This window comes from Girardinichthys multiradiatus, chromosome 21 (genome assembly GCF_021462225.1).
Source record: "Girardinichthys multiradiatus isolate DD_20200921_A chromosome 21, DD_fGirMul_XY1, whole genome shotgun sequence".
NCBI lineage: Eukaryota > Metazoa > Chordata > Actinopteri > Cyprinodontiformes > Goodeidae > Girardinichthys > Girardinichthys multiradiatus.
Window position 1 is genome coordinate 24,030,167 of NC_061813.1, and position 16,615 is coordinate 24,046,781.

Below are 16,615 nucleotides of genomic sequence, written 5' to 3' on the forward strand. Positions count from 1 at the left end.
TGCAGGTAAACGTTGTTTTATTTGCAGAGCGGCACTGATTTACGCGCGCTTTTCAGAATCTCCTGGAAACTGGCCGCTGTCGCTCTCCCGTTTTATGCAAACAGTGAAACCAATGGCTTGGTGAGCCGCAGGGTCACATGGTGTCAGAGTGACACACCTGTGCGGAGTCTGGAGGGGCCTTGCAGTTGCGCCACAGGTGCGTAGAGCTGAAGGTTCACGCAGTGGCAGGATCGCAGGTACGCAGCCTCGGGTCCTCTCCAACCATGAATCGGGAAGACCCCTTTTACCCCTCTCAGGTTTTTAAAGACTCCTGCGCTTACCAGAGATCTCCAGGTGATGACTACAGCCCGCCGCCCTGCCTCTACATGAGCAGGCAGGTGCACTCCGTGTACACGCCGCCGTCCATGACCCTGGAGCAAGCCAGCCTTCCCGACATCGCTGCTGCCGCTTTCACCTTGCCCGACATGCGGGAGGTTCCGGGCTTGCCGCCGCTACACCACCAGCAAGGGTTCCAGCAGCAGCCTACACTCCAGTCTCCAGGTTATTTAGAAGCAGGAGAACAGAGTAGATATCACCTCCCTTTTCCCTGGATGAAGACCACTAAGTCCCACTCACACACCTGGAAGGGCCAGTGGACAGGTAAAAAACCCACAAATTAACACATAAATCGGTGAAAGTAAATAAATGTGTCTGATTCTATAAAGAGCCAGAATATTGAAATCAGATGGACGTTTTACGTCATTTGGTCAAAGCACTGCTGAGCTGCAGCTGACTTTCTGAGGCCTATGATGACCTAATGGTTTTTAAAGGAGGCTTTTTAGTAATGGGCTGTGTAATATTCAGATTGCTATTTAAAGTTTGGCAAACCACGATTTTATTTTTCCGCATCTAGATAAACGAAGAGCAGATCAACAGAAGGAAAAATGCAGCTAATGTGGATTACAGATGTATGAGTTTATTTGAATCCTCAATCCTCAATGCTTTTGAGATCATCTTTTAAAATGGGTTCTGGAAGTTATTAAAATTAGATTTGAATTAAAGTTGGTGAAAACCGCACGTAGACAGGTGAAATAGGTCTGAATCCGTCCAATACAGCAGATGAGCCTGTTAGTAAGTAGGAAGTAAACCACAATTAATATGATTTATAACTAAGATTATTTATTTTTTTTGCAAAAACTGTTTTAATGAGCTCGTGTTTCTTGTCAAATTGCCCATACTAAAGTTGATACGTTTGAGAAATCTAAGAAAACTTTCAGTGCACCATTGACTGCTTACGGTTCTTTGCAAGAACTTTGATTTTATTTACAAGTGTAGCAAGTCATAATAATATATAGGTATTGTTACTGATATTGGTTATATGAGTGAAAACATGCAGAAAACTGCTTTTTACACATCAAAAGGCAGCAAGAAATAAAAACTCACATTTCATAAATGATTAACTAATTAATCTCTTGGATTTTCGCGTTATTACAAATTAAAAACCCAAACCTCAAAAATACATTAAAGCTGAAATTGTCAAAATGTCACATAGTTCCCATTTTCATGTATTTATTTAATTTTAAATAAATTAGATTTTATTTGGATGACACTGGAGTTGACATTTATTTTATAATAATGAATTTAATGTTTATTTTCAGTTGCATGGCCAACTTATCTCTGGGGTCATTTATCACCACTTATTATTTTAAGTCAACTTTTAAGTTTTACCCCAAACCAATTAAAAGTCATTTAAAAGTGGTTTAAATATTAAATTAAAAAAAATTAGATGATGTAAAAGACTGGATCTGTTTCTGTTTTCCAGGGTCTTACGTGATGACCGAGGCGGAGGAAAACAAGCGCACACGGACCGCCTACACGCGCGCCCAGCTGCTGGAGCTCGAGAAGGAGTTCCTCTTCAACCGCTACATCTCGAGGCCGCGGCGCGTGGAGCTGGCGCTGACCCTGAGCCTCACCGAGCGCCACATCAAGATCTGGTTCCAGAACCGGCGCATGAAGTGGAAGAAGGAGGAGGACCGGAGGAGGGCCAGGGGGTCAGAGCCGGATCAGGACTCCTCCATCACCTCTGGGGATCAGGGAGAGACTGCAGGGGGAGGGGTGTCCTCCACAAACGGACCTCACACCAGCACACCCCCTGTGTCCCCGCTGCACGGCCACACGCTGTCCGCGTCGGAGTCCAGAGAAACCGCATAGGACTGCTGCACCCCTGTCTCTTAATTGGAGTATATAAGAAATCATTTTTATTATGCTGAGCAAAGATAACTTATTTCTTGTACAGCCATTTAAGAGACCTGTCAAGATTCTCTCATACATTCTAGTGGTTTTTAATATGGGCATTGTGGCTCACCACCCAAGGCACCAGTCATCTTCAGAAGAAGAACTCAAAGAAAGAAGAATTGTCATATTTGGCTTTATTACGTTTTTACTTGTACAGACAATTGCAGGTGCCCCCTGCCTGCCTGTCTGTCTGTCTGTCTGTCTGTCTATGCTTGTCAATTTAAAATCAAGTTTCAGACAAAAAACAAAAAGGCAACAGGTTGTATGTGTACATTCCGTATACCAGCATCCACTTGTGTATATAAGTTTAAATCATGTGCACATTAATTATACAGTTCACATAGTTTGAAATAAAACCTTTACAACTATTGTTATAGCATAGCTCTCAGTCACGTGCGGTTAAACTGGGACCGAGAATTAAGAGCTTGGAGCCTCAGTCTAAGATTTATAACTTATTCGGAGCGTCAGAGAGCACCAGGCCTTGGAGACGCAGGCGGCAGATCTTCTTCACCTCCTCGATGCCGCGCGCCATTTCCGCCGCGCGCGCGTTCTGGCAGCGCTCGGAGAGTTCGCGCAAGATGCGCGTCTTGTCGGTCGTCCGCGCGCAGATGACAAACGGGAAGCCGAAGCGCCGCTTGTACTCCTCGTTCAGTCGCGCCACCCGCGAGGCCTCGACTGAGCTCAGAGCGTCCATCCCGGCTCGGGCCTGCTCTTCCCGGGACTCCCGGGTCAACGTGCCGCTGTGGAGATCCCTGCCCGCGAGGTCCGGGTGACATCTGAGGATCCCCTCTTTACCTGGACACGCATGACGACTCATTATATTGTCCCCAGTTTGGATACAATAAGACAAAGGTTCACGATGCGAAAAAAACACAGTAAAATCGTTTAACCTCACCGGACTCTGGGAGAGCATCGATGAATTCATTAATTGTGGCTTCTAAAGCATTTAAGCTTATAAAGGGACGACTGGTCCACACAGCGGCGGTTATAAGAGGACATTTCTCCACCACGTTTCCGAAAATATTCACAAAATCCTCATAAGAAAGAGCATTTACCGCTGAAATGTCCATGCTTTGTGGGAACAGTTTTTTTGTGGTTGTATGGGCAGTGTTTAATGACCTTCGGACAACGCTTTGCAAAACAGGTTAACGCACTGCTGGACATTCAACTGGCAATAATCTGATCTCCGGCGACACCTAGCGGCTAAAGAACACAGAGCAGGACAGCATCTGCAAGACTATCCACACCAGGGGTCTCAAACTCCAGTGCTCAAGAGCTACTATCCTGCCTTTTTTAATAAACACCTGCTCCAACACACCTGAATCAAGTAAATGGTTTATTACCAGGCATCCGCAAAGCTGGGCGAAATGATGAGGAGGTAGTTCAGACATTTGACCTGGGTGTGTTGGAGCGAGGTTGCATCTAAATGTTGCTGGACAGTAGCTCTTGAGGACTGGAGAAGGAGACCTCAGATATGAGCCATTCCATTCCATCTCAGGCTTTATGTTTAGGGTTGTTGTCCTGCTGGAAGTTAAACATGTTAGCTTGGCTCAAGTCTTTTGCAGCCTTTAACAAGTTTTCTTCCAGGATTCCATTATCTCTGACCAGCTTCCATGTCCCTGCTGAACAAAAGTATCCCCACATCATGGTGCTGCCACCACTATGTTTGTAACCATTGAAACTGTGTAGCCTTGTTTGATGTGTACTGTTTACTGTGTTTTTCACAACACAGCATTTTGCATGTAGGCTAAAAAAGTTCAAGGTCTCATCTGACCTGTGTAGTGTGTTCCTCAGTCTTCATGATAATTGTTAGCTAACGTTTACCAACAAAACCCTCTCAGGATAGCAGTATTTATACTGAGATTAAATTACATATAGGTGGACTCAAAAGTAAGTAACTTCTTAGCATAAGTTTTATTTACAGTTATTGTGTAAAAGGGGCTTTCGGATTTTTTATTTATAAAGCAAAACTTTAAAACCGTGTGATATTTTCCTCTCACTTCACAATTATGCAGTACTTTGTGTTAGTCTCATAAATCCTTCTAATTTGACACTCAGGTTTGTAGTTGTAATGTGACAAAATAAAAAGTTCCAGGGGCAGCAATACTAATCAATGATTTTTGTGTTTTACTCACGATATAAAGTACAAAATTGTGAAGAAAATTGTGAATGACCGATCAACTGAAAGACAAGTCAGCTGTGTCAAGTCTAATTTTGTCCCTTTCATAAAAGCATTGCTTTCTAGTAGTGTTAATCTGCAGTTGATTATATTTAAGGTTTCTCCATTTTTTGTCCTCTTGCCTGTGGAACATGCATGTAATCGGCCTTTATGATCTTCATAGCACATTGAGGAAATCTAGTGTTGTGTTAAACTACATAAGCTTCATAAATCAGTTTCAGAATCTATTAAAATCAATCCAAAGGACAAATGTTTAATGTTCCTATTGAACAATCTCTGTTAAAAATAGAAGAAAGTAGATTCCTGTAAGATTCTCAGGGTTTAAGATTTATTTAAGATCAATGTAAAGACAAAACATGAACGAAATCAAGAGTTAACAAGAATGTACAGAATCTAATGTATTTCTCTATATTATTTTAATCATTATTAACTGTATAAAAAGCAAATAAACATTGAATCTAAACCTAACACAAAGCACTAATGCTACTCAATCTACACACTAAATGTAACAGAAAGAGGAATTTAATTAATCAGGAATTAATATTTAATAGTAGTATCTAAATGATGAATTTATCAGGAGCTTGGAAGGTTTTTGGCCCAATTCTGATGAAAAGTTTCCTAAGATGGAAAACAAGGAAAGATACTGGGTCCAGTCTTCAGAACCACATGGAGTTACTTCACTTTGTAGTACCAGATGCAGCTTCAACAGAACAGATAGAGTGCTTTACTGTTATGGAACCACCTTGTACATCTGCAGCCATGATTTCAAAATAAAACAGTATTACAGAAAGCAGAAATGTTCTTTTGATTTTAAGTGAACAAAACTGTAAAACTCCTCCAGCGTACTGGTTTTGTTTGAGTATGCCAGTCTAGCACAATTGATCCATCTGTTTAATATTGAATGGACAATATCTGATTTGATGTCAGAGACCCAGTTCCGTGTTCTCGCATACTGCAGGCGGCCAGTAGGGTAATCCAGTATCCACTTGAACAGGTGGTCGTCCACTTCTGACCACTTCAGCTTGTCCCTCAGAAGTTTAGGTCGGATGGTTTTATAAGAACTAGAGAGATCAAAGAACATGACCCTCACGTTGCTTTCAGGCTTCTCCAGGTGGATCAGAGCTTGGTGCAGCAGGTAGATCATGGCGTCATTCACCTTGATACCAGGCTGGTAGGCAAACTGCAGCAGAGCCAGCGATGACTTCACTTCAAAATCGTTCTGTATGTTATTATCAGCTTAAAAATTCACTATTTAATAGTATTTATGGAAAATTGCAGCTTTTATTTTGAAAGTTTCAGGAAGCCTTATTTTAAAGGACCAATGTAGTGCAATTTCTAACACTGGTTTAGCTCCAATGGTAGTGTAATTTGAGGTGGCACCGGTTGCCACTGCAGATGATAACCTTTCATAGAGTTATACTAACGGCATTACTTTTTCAGTAACGGATATTCTAGCAAATTTCTTTTTCCATTGTTACAAGACTGTTACCTTTACTGGCAAGAATATGCAGTAAGTTACTATAATTCAGCACACTTGAGAGTTGAAGTTGCCTTGATTTACTGGGAGAAAACAATCACACATGTGCTGCTGATTGGAAGAGTAAAGTTGTCATGGTAAACCATCCAGAAAAAGACTTGGGTGGGTGTTCACACGCAAACACATACGCACAGTGAGCACACATAAACAACAAGGCAGACATAGGCAAGGAAAGCGCAGTTAATTCAAAGGTTGGGCTTTTTAAAGTGGAACTACAGATATTTGTCTTTCAAAGAGATAAGTGTGTGAAATGTCATTTATGCCATGGAACAAAGGTCTTCTCTACAAAGTAACTTGAATCTCATGAAGGAGCTCTCAAAATCACATGCTCCAACAAAACTAGTCGCCAAGAATGACAGTTTTGATGTTAGCAGGCGCAGCCCAAACCCCAGGTGAGGCTAACGGCAGCTCGAAGAATAAAGGAGATGGAACGACGCTATCCAAGCAGTCTGTACTTGATTTCACGTCATTTTATTTAAATCTGGATCACGTGGAATTAACTCTCTGAATGCAGAAGTACTGATAAAGAACATTTCACTGATATAAATGCAGCCATGCTATCCTTCCTAAAGAGGAATGGGCTCTGATTAGATGTTTGATAAGCTTCCCCCACTGTTGGAAGGGATCAAAACTATCACAAAAGACTTACGGACCCTCAAGAGACGATAAGAAGGACCTCTCAAAACCCAAAGATTAATTTAAAGAAGAGGTGAGAAGAGAATTCATCAGATTCAAAGACAAAATTATACAAAAAGTGGTGCAGAATGTCACGAAATTTCACCAACAGCGGCAAGACATCACCGAGGCACAGGACCATATAATAGAAGGCATTGGAAAAATTTGGATGTAATGAGAAATCTATTAATTGTATTAAATCAATATATCACAAACCAGAAGCAAGGAATAAAATAACTGGTAACCTGACAGGAGGAATCCATCTAGAAAGGGGAAAAACTAGCCATTAACTCAGATGATCAGACAAGATGGTGTAAAAGTAGTTAAAATAGCACAAGATAGGGTTATATGCAGATGATATATATATATATATATCATATATTAGGATATATATATATATATATATATGAATTGAAAAGTATATAAAATATTTAGGGGTGAGTCTCACAAAAAGAATAGATATGCTCTAGATACAGAGAGCACAAATATAAACCAGCGTATTAGAGAAGACTTGGACAGGTGTTGGTTTGGATCTCAGAACAAGAACAGAGACAATTAAGATAAATATTCCATCAAGACTCTTGTTTTAATCCCACAAAAACTATTTATAAAATGGGGTAATTGGATATCGAGGTTCCTATGGGGAGGGAAGACACCCAGGATTAAATATAAAACTCTGCAGCTCCCAAAGGATAAAGGAGGTTTGGTTCGACCAGCTCTCAAAGAATGTTTTTATGTCGCACAAATTAGACCTCTGATATACTGGTGTAATGATGAACATGTTTATAAATGGAAAAGCCTAGAAATAGGTATGAAAGATGTAGAACTAAGGAACTTAACAAAACACAAAGGATTATTGGGTAAATTGGGAAATCTATTGGACTTAATAACAAATAACAATAACTACAAACCTACACCAGTGGTTGATTGATAACCACTGTTATCAATCAACAGTAAAGCAAATCATGAGTCTAAACAAAAGAATAAACTAACAAAAAACGGTAATGGACACAGGGAATGAACTGAAGAATACAAAACCTTAAAACATAATAACAGCAAGGCAATTGTCAAAAATACACACAGAAACAAAATCAGATTAAGTAAAATACCTGATAATTAAACGATAATATCCATACACAATATAATCAGTAAAAAAAAGGAAATTGACATATTTTTTTAAACAGCACCTTTTTTGTTTGGCAAGCCAGTTTCTAAACCAAGCAAAGCATTTCTGATTCTTCTTTGAGCTGTGTTGAAGAAACCTGCAATTCTGGTTCTGGTTGTTTGTAATGCAGACACAACTGCTCCTCTGGGTTGGTGTAAAAATTGTAACATTATTCTGCAGGTTCTTCCAAAAGTAGCTCCAGCATATCTGAAAATCCTTCGTGGTCATGTCAAGATCTGACCAATAAAATGGTGTTTCTGAGGTTCTGGTTCGATTTTGCCCCTGGATATTTGCTGGTCATCATTGTCTCTGTCTCTTTGAGGCTGAACCAGAAAAAGAGAAGCACACAAAAGGTTAGAAAGGAACTTGTTTACCAGCTTCCCTTGTTTCAGATGTCCCTTTTGTATCAAAGTCAGCCTGTCAAATTTTTGTTGGAGCTCGTCCCTCTGGTTCCTAGTCTCTGCTGCAGTTTGCTGGTACTCCAGCTCTCCAGAATTTCCACCTACTTTAGAAGAAGATGAAATGACCTCCATAGCATTCGTTTGGGATTTGTAGGTAATAACTGGGTTTTTTGTTTGATCCGTGTTTGAGAGAGTACCACTTACCCTCCTGGCTGTGTGTACAACCCGGTTTACACAGGAAGAATGTGTCTCAGAAACTCCCGTGTCACAATGCTTGGCTTTTGCATAACTTTTAAACACACCATCTTGATCACAGCAGGAAGGAGAAAGGTCTTCATCTTTTGGTATGTTATGTATGTTATGTAAGTGAAAATCTTAGTTAAAAGTTGATCCAGAGTGTCCTTCAAGGATACTTGCTGGTTCTGCATCTACTGATCCTCACTGGCTGGTTCTTTGTACGTTTGAGAAGAGTTGGTAGCCCCAAAATGTTTAAGCATCTGTACATTCAAATTCCTCCTGGTCGTCATAAATGGATGATCTTGCTGCTTGTTGTAAAGGCAGGGCGATCCTCTTAAAGTGTGCATGCAATCGTTCATCAAGATCCTGGGTGCCCTCACAACGTTTCTGGCTCTGCCTTCTATATAACCTGCAGGTGGGTGTATATCTCTTTGACATTTCTCTTCTGCAGCTGGTGTAGAGACAGAAACTTCACCTGTGTTTAGAGAAAAATTGTCCACCTTCTTTTCCATGGCAGCTGTGGTTCCCATTGCATTTTCAGCTGCTCCTTTTGCTGGGACAGCACTCTAACGAAGCCTGTCGTTTCTAAAGTTTCTGAACATTTCCTCCAGTTCAAATGCAGGTAAATCGATCTGGTCAGCATTAAATTCAGTTTGTGTCAGTGGCGATCTAGTTTCACCTCCAACATTTGTTGCTTTCTGTGTGAAATGACTGCAATTAAAAAATCCCAGCCCACATCCAATAAATCCTAAAACAGAATGCATGTTGTCAAATATGTGTCTTAATTTCAACACAGAAATTCTTTGCATGAACAAAGAATTTTGATCTCTTAAATCTTCTCAAAATGAACTGTTCTCCACCGACTAGAGTTATTTACTAAGGGAAGAATTGAACTTAAATGACGTTCTCTTCATTGAAAGGCTTTAACATCAAAGGTGGGCTGACGTCACAGTCTGATGCGTCACAGTAAAAGACAGCTCGCATATCATAGGTGTTGAATCAGGCCAAAGGGCAGCTGACGTTACAACGTGGTCGATACGTTGAAATTCCTAGAGCGCATCACGTGGCCGTTTAAGATCGAACGTGAACTGCAACCGTGTCATGTGAGGTGGAGTAGACTCAAGGGCGTAATTTTCAAGGGGGTTAGAGGGGGTTTGAAACCCCCCAAAAATCTTAACCAGTCAATATAACCCCTCCAATAAAATAACATCATTCCGATTTACAAATATATCCTGCATGAATAACTTGTTGATTTTATTTTATATTTATTTGCCAGCAAAATAGCATAGTCATCTGGTAACGTAAGATCGAACGTGAACTGCAGCCGTGTCACCTGAGTTGGAGTAGACTGCAGATTAGAGCGAACAAGTAGTTGAGCAGTTTAATGGGGCACGTGAGGACACCTGCAGCTTCGTGCTTCAGATCCTGTAAATCCGGAGAGCTCAGTGTGACGAATTCTATGATATTTTGTCAACTTGCCTGTCACCGTAAAATCGCATTTATCCACACCGATATTTCCCTTTTTTAACACAAACCTGTCTGCTCCAGCAAACAACCAAAACTGCTTTTATAGAGGTGCTCACACTAACAATGATCAGTTCATCAGTCTGATCTCCTGGCTCCATGTTTTCCTTACAAATATTTATGAATATTCGATATTCCAACCCCTGCTCTAAAACTGTTTAAAGCTGTAAAGATTTGTTTGAATTTAGATGAAATGTACAATGATAAAAAAAGCAAATATGAGTGTTTATGGAGGACCAATCCTGCCATAATTAAAATACATAATAATATATATCATAAAAAAATTATTACTGGTCCAAAAAGTAGCTAAACAGATAAATTAGTGTGCCATTGAATGCAACAAAATAATAAAAAGAAGATATTCCTTTAATAATTGATTAATTAATCAGATATAAATATATATTTCTATTTTAATCTTTAATTGTTGTAATTTATCTCTGTGCTGTTATGCTAACAGCTAACAACTAATATTCAGTTATACTTTTTTTTAACTCTATATTTTTCCGTAGTTTATTTAATACATGTATTGTAATTAATCAAATTATATTTAAAACATGTTTTTCCCTTGAAAATATATAATTTTCAAGTTATTTTACTGTTCTTTAAATACGTAAACACTAATATATATTCTCTCGCAGTTCCCTGAGCCTCTTTCTTTCTTTCTTTCTTTCTTTCCTTAATTCCTTGGCCACTGTGTTGTCTTTCTGTCACTAAATGCATCTGCAAATTTAAAAGCAAAAAGCCTGTGACCTGTGATGGGAACTCCGGCTCTTTTTAGAAAGCCGCTTCCTTTAGTTCAGCCCCACCCCTAGTTTATGGACCCACTTTAAAAATATATATAATATTTAACTATATAGAATATAGTTTCAGAAAATCTGAGGCGGTACGAGACAATCTGATGATATTAGACTGTCCTTGTGGAACTATTTAATATAATGTTCTGAGCATAACACTATTATTTATAAAAGCTACTTAACAATATAAAAACAAATTCTAAATTGCTATTTTATCCACATTTTAATTAACAGAGTTAAAATACTGTAGTGTTACGGCCAAATCTGTTTTACATATTCAAGTTACAACAGCCACCAGTCTTCTAAATTCAAGCACAAGGCATCTGCTTGAATACCTTCCAGATAAGCGATGCTTCCAGAGAAACAGAAGGTTCAGATGTAAAGATTAGATCGTCGTTAAATTCATGTGCTGACAGCTCATCTATGAATCCTTGCACTAGAGATAAAATCTTAAAGACCAAAATCTTTCATACAGTGGTGTGAAAATGTATTTGCTTTACAGGTTTTTTCTATTTTGGCTTTTTTGTCACACTTTAATGATTCAGATCATCCAACAAATTTTGATATGAGACAAAGATAACCCGAGTTAATACAGAATGCAGTTTTCCAATGATGATTTCATTTATTTTGGGAAGAAATGGCTGTCAAAATCAACTTTTGCTATATAAAACCGATTAACCAAATTTTTAAAGCCCAGTTTCACTAACCACATGCAGTCATGTAGTATCAAAAAGCGCCTTTAACAGAATATCATGAATTAGGCTAAGAGATCAAGACACGTCCAGTGGCCAATCTACCAAAATTACTCAAAGAGTGGATCATCTACTTATCTAAGTCACAAAAAAACAGAACGACATCTCAAGCAAGGCTATATAAACTCAGGGTACTTTGCTTTATCCCTGTAGGGTGTTCAGGTTGACCTGCCTCGTGTTCCTGTACTTTTTAGTAATTATAGTATGTAAAGAGCCACCAGAAAAAGTTTTGTTCAATTATTTTGTATTTTGCTATAAGTTACACTATGGTCACAATATATGATAACAGCTGTCATACCCTGTGACCGTGTATATTTTAATAATAATTAGAATGTTTGTGGTCCAATGCTACTTTTAATTTATTTTAGGAGGTAAAGAGTCACCATAAACAGTTTGGCTGAATTATTTAGTCTTTTACTATAAGTTACTGTAGCTATGGTTACAAGTTGTGATATCAGCTGTCATGTTATCTGACCGTCTGCATTTAATGTTACCTATTATGTCAGTGTAAAAAGCAAACAAACATGTCAACACAAAACAACTACTCTAATATGTTTTAATAATACCAATAATAATACTAATGTGCATATGCACAGGTCCTGTTGCTCTCTTACCATGTGAGATTTGAGTTTAAAAATGTTCTATGCAAGTCACCTTTTCAAAAAACGACAGGGCTTGCTCGGATTTTTCTTTGCGTTTGTTTGCCCCACTCTCTTCGGCCAAGCTTACGCAATTGGCATAGAATACTGTTCTTTGAGGCCAAGATACAGTGTAAAAACGCAACACCGCCTCCTATGGTCACAACATATGGTGGTCACAGAATATGGTGTAAAACTGGTATGTTCGGGCATAAATGGAATCAAGATAATCATCATCATCCATACAAATGCTTTTTAACTCATGGCAGTTTCTCCTTCATGTTTCTGTTACAGTGTTTTTTTCCAGGGGTTGCCTCCTGTCTCTGACTCGAAGCTCCCTGGACCTATTGGGCCGCAGCCTGGTTGCTAGCCCATGATGGTCTTAACTCCTTAAGTAAGTGCCTGAACATTATCCTGTAAGGAGAAGTCCACCAAAGGTAGAGCGATCCAACAGGTTTCTTTGAGGATTGACCTTTATTTAGCGACCTGCTATCTTCCACACATCCACTGGGAATCACAATACACCTCTTGTGTCACCTCATGAACCCTAAAGTGCTTAGGTCTTCTAACCATAAATGGTGAGCTTCTACATGAATGATGGTCACGTTGGGGGGGCAGGTGTCTTGAATCTTGAGAAAGATTTTAGCAACAAATCTGTCATGATTTGCCTATGTTTTAGTGTATTTATTAACGCTTTTTTTCTCTGTTGTTTTAGTTGATCCCATTATTTATTTTTTTATTAGTTTATTCTGTACATGTAGATCATCTCTACTAGATTTTCTTCTTGTGTTCCCCTCTGTCTCATCCTGCTCATTTCTCTTCTCTTCCTCTGTTCACTCAGCCTTCATTGGTCTCAGCTCTTTTTTATACTCACCTAATTACCCTCACCTGCTTGCCCATCATCTTCATCGCCATCTGCACTCAGGGTTCTGTCATCTGCATTGCCACCATCTACATTTCTGGCTCAGTCATCATCATCATCATGATCTTCATCATCATCATCTCCTGCTCTGTCATTATCACCGTCGTCGTTTACGTCGGCAACTTCACTCCAGTCTCAAGTTACTGTGTTCGAGTTGTTAGAGGACAAGCAGCCTCACATTCATGTTCCTGAGTCCTCTTAGAGGTCAGATGAAACCATTTCCTGTTTCTGAGTCCTTCGACGAGGGTCTCCAGGTAGACCTACCTCGTGTTCTTGGTCCTGAGTTCTTCGATGAAGGTGTCCAGGTTGACCTGCTTCGTGTTCCAGTTTCAGATTTCTTCGACGAGGGAGTGCAGGTGGACCTACCTCGTGTTCCTGTTCCTGAGTTCTTTGACGAGGCTGTCCAAGTTGACCTGCCTCGTGTTCCTTTTTTGAGTTCTTCAGCGAAGCTGTCCAGGTTGATCTACCTCGTGTTCCTGTTCTTGAGTTCTTCGACGATGGTGTCCAGGTGGACCTGCCTCGTCTTCTAGTTCCTGAGGTCTTCAATGAGGGTGTCCAGGTGGACTGTTCCAGAGTTCTTCAACAACGGTGTTCAGGTAGGTTTACCCATGTCTACACTGAATATAGAGAATCCTTTATATGCATTTTTGTGCTAAACTTAATAAATTGATAAGACATCGAATTAAATTCAGTTTATTTAATAGCTCAAAATCAAAACAGCCGTCTCAAAGCACTTAAAAAAGTCGATTCAATTGAATCAAAAAGACAGATTTCTATTCAAGGACATTTATTCCAATTGGTTAAAAGTTTTCTATGTAAGGAAACCCAGCAGATTGCATCGAGTAATTGACTTGCAGCAGTCCTCCAAGACAAGCATGGAGTGACAGTTGTTTGTTTGCATTGTGTCTTTGACTTTGCAGCAATCCCTCATACCAAGCAAGGATGTAGCAACAGCGCAAAGGATAACTCCCCTTTAACAGGAAGAAACCTCCAGCAGAACCTGGCTCAGTGTGAGCGGCCATCTGCCATGACCGACTAGGGGTTTGTGAACATGGAAAATACCCCAAAAATTTCGCAGCAGCACTGATTCAGCAGTCATTTCTGTTGGAAAGAAAAGTAAAACATTAAAGGCAGTTGTAGCTCCTATATTGGCTTCATCTTCTTTTGGGCTCTGGGAAAAAGCCCGAGTACACGGAGAGAATCCTGGAATTTTAGAAGACAGAGCAGACAAACAAAAAGAAAACACGGAAGCACTTATTCAGAATTACTTTCTATGGGAAACAAGTAAAACATTACGCTGGCAGCGTAGTCCATCCTGTTCCTGTGTTCTTTGTCGAGGGTGTCCAGGTGGACCCACCTCATCTTCCAGTTTCAGATTTCTTCGACGAGGCTGTCCTGGTTGACCTACTTCGTGTTCCAGTTCCTGAGTTCTTCGACAATGGAGAATCCTGGAATTTGAGAAGACAGAGCAGACAAACAAAAAGAAAACACAGAAGACTAATTCAGAAGTACTTTCTATGGGAAAAAAGTAAAACATTAAAGGTAGTTGTAGCTCCTTTATTGGCTTCATCGTCTTTTGGACTGTGGGAAAAAGTCAGAGTACCTAGAGAGAACCCTGGAATTTGAGAAGACAGAGCAGAACAAATAAAAAGAAAACATGAATCACTGATCCAGTTGTACTTTCTTTGGGGGAAAAAAGTAAAACATTAAATTCAGTTGTAGCTCCTTTATTGGCTTCATCGTCTTTTGAACTATGGGAAAAAGCCGGAGTACTCGGAGAGAACCTTGGAATTTGAGAAGACAGAGCAGACAAACAGAGGAAGAGAGAAAGAACTTGAAGCAGTACCTCAGCCGATGCCCTCTCCAGGAAGGTGTAACATCTAAGGAGAACGCCAGGCCAGGTGCAGCTTCTATGAATAACAGAAAGAACATTATTGAATTTATTTATAAAATCGGACTGGATAAAAATATAATGATTTATTCATTCTGTAATTTGTTTTAGTTGGGTTGGATTATTTAATATTATTTATTATTGTAATAATAGCATTATTGATTATTTATTATTCAATATATATAAAAAATTTAAAGTGCTGTACAGTGCAAAACAATCAGTGAGCAAACACTGATAAAAACAATAGTAAAACCAACAAAAACATAAGAGCTAAAAAGCAAATTGAAATAAAAACAAACATTTAAGATAAAACTTTGAAGATAAAATAGAAACAACCCTGTTGGTGATGGTCCCGCAGGGGAAAGAAGGTGGTGGGGGTCGCAGTGGGACCATGTGGCATTTAGGCTGTCCTCCCTCAACTCCTTCCAGAAGTTACCTGCAATAGTAAAAGAAAACGAGACATGTGGGTTAAATCAAGGCCTCAGTGCTTAATACTCAGTGAATTCACATAAATAATTGCTGAGACATTTTAAGGACTACGTTGCCAGCACACAGATATTTTTTGTTTTGTTACAACCCAGATGAGTGTGTATTTGGTCTTTGTGAGCATTTGATTTGTTTCATGTTCTCAGGTTAACTGAAGAGGTTAACCTGAACTTTTCCTATTGTCATCTTTAGTCATAAAATATCCAGTTCCACTCAGGCTCACATACACCCATCAGGAATTTCAATATCAATTAAATGAAGTCTTTAGGTTCTTCTTTCTCTAGGAAGGAGTCATAATACAAGTACAATAGAATGAAATCTAAAAACAATAACTGGGTGCCATAATTTCAATTTATTATAGATTTTCTCTAATCCACATGGGGTCGGTATTATACATAAAGACTCAAATATATGTATGCATTACCCGAAATGTTTTAATAAGTGGTTCTTTTAAGACCAAGCTCTATCAATGATTATGTAGTGACCATGGCTGTTTTCTATTGCCGACTTGACCCACATGCAGAGAACACTCAGGAACAAAGTACGTTTTAATTATTTTATTTAAAGACAGGAATGAGGATCTGGCAACCATGAAGGCCGAGCTGGGCTGTGATGGGAAGGAACGGAGGTAAGTAATAGTAACTTGGAACGAATAGACTAGGTTCAGGTAATGCTTACTGATGGGGCGTCGGTATCCGCCAGGGAAAGGACGCGTCAGGACTGAGAGCTGATCCAGAGAACGATGTCAGCAGGAGCCAGGGAAATAATCCTTTGAGGAGGGGCTGACCGGATTCGCGGCTGGAGCGGTACACTGATCCATTCGGACTGCCAGCCTAGTAAGATGTCCGGTGAAGTTCACGGTCCGTGGGAATTCCAGAGGTTCTTCTAAACCAAAGCAGTGAAGCATAGAGCAATAAGAGAGGCAAAGGTTACTGAGAGCTTGGCTTGACAAGAACACTTTAAAACGTGAGATTCGAGGAGAGCCGGTTGTAATACCACTGGGGCAAAACAGTCAGCCGCTGATATGCTGGCAGTCCTCCCTTTTATTGCACCGTGGCTGATGACAAGATAGGCTGCACCAGTCAGCCTCCAGATCTCAGGACTCCTGCGACACCTAGTGAGGAAACTGGTTACTGGCAT

At 39.8% G+C, this 16,615-nt stretch overlaps 2 protein-coding genes and 1 long non-coding RNA gene across 6 annotated transcripts; 1 reads left to right on the top strand and 2 right to left on the bottom strand.

The window, feature by feature from the left end:
- Positions 1 to 197: 197 nt before the first annotated feature.
- Positions 198 to 2,644, top strand: pdx1 (pancreatic and duodenal homeobox 1). The gene is made up of 2 exons (XM_047349066.1): positions 198 to 639; positions 1,802 to 2,644. The coding sequence occupies exons 1-2, from the start codon at positions 264 to 266 to the stop codon at positions 2,188 to 2,190; spliced, it is 765 nt and encodes a 254-aa protein (XP_047205022.1). The 5' UTR covers positions 198 to 263; the 3' UTR covers positions 2,191 to 2,644.
- On the bottom strand, positions 2,392 to 10,192 carry urad (ureidoimidazoline (2-oxo-4-hydroxy-4-carboxy-5-) decarboxylase). The gene is made up of 2 exons (XM_047349067.1): positions 3,170 to 10,192; positions 2,392 to 3,069 (listed from the first exon to the last, which is right to left on the bottom strand). The coding sequence occupies exons 1-2, from the start codon at positions 3,342 to 3,344 to the stop codon at positions 2,720 to 2,722; spliced, it is 525 nt and encodes a 174-aa protein (XP_047205023.1). The 5' UTR covers positions 3,345 to 10,192; the 3' UTR covers positions 2,392 to 2,719.
- Positions 10,193 to 13,780: 3,588 nt separating this feature from the next.
- On the bottom strand, positions 13,781 to 16,583 carry LOC124858253. Of its 4 annotated transcripts, XR_007035782.1 has the most exons (4): positions 16,154 to 16,569; positions 15,326 to 15,425; positions 14,945 to 15,008; positions 13,781 to 14,546 (listed from the first exon to the last, which is right to left on the bottom strand). It is a non-coding gene; the product is annotated as an uncharacterized LOC124858253 (long non-coding RNA). The 4 variants fall into 4 exon arrangements; XR_007035783.1 differs by having other exon boundaries at positions 13,781 to 15,425; positions 16,154 to 16,360; positions 16,472 to 16,583; XR_007035781.1 differs by having other exon boundaries at positions 13,781 to 15,008.
- Between the last annotated feature and the right edge of the window lie 32 nt (positions 16,584 to 16,615).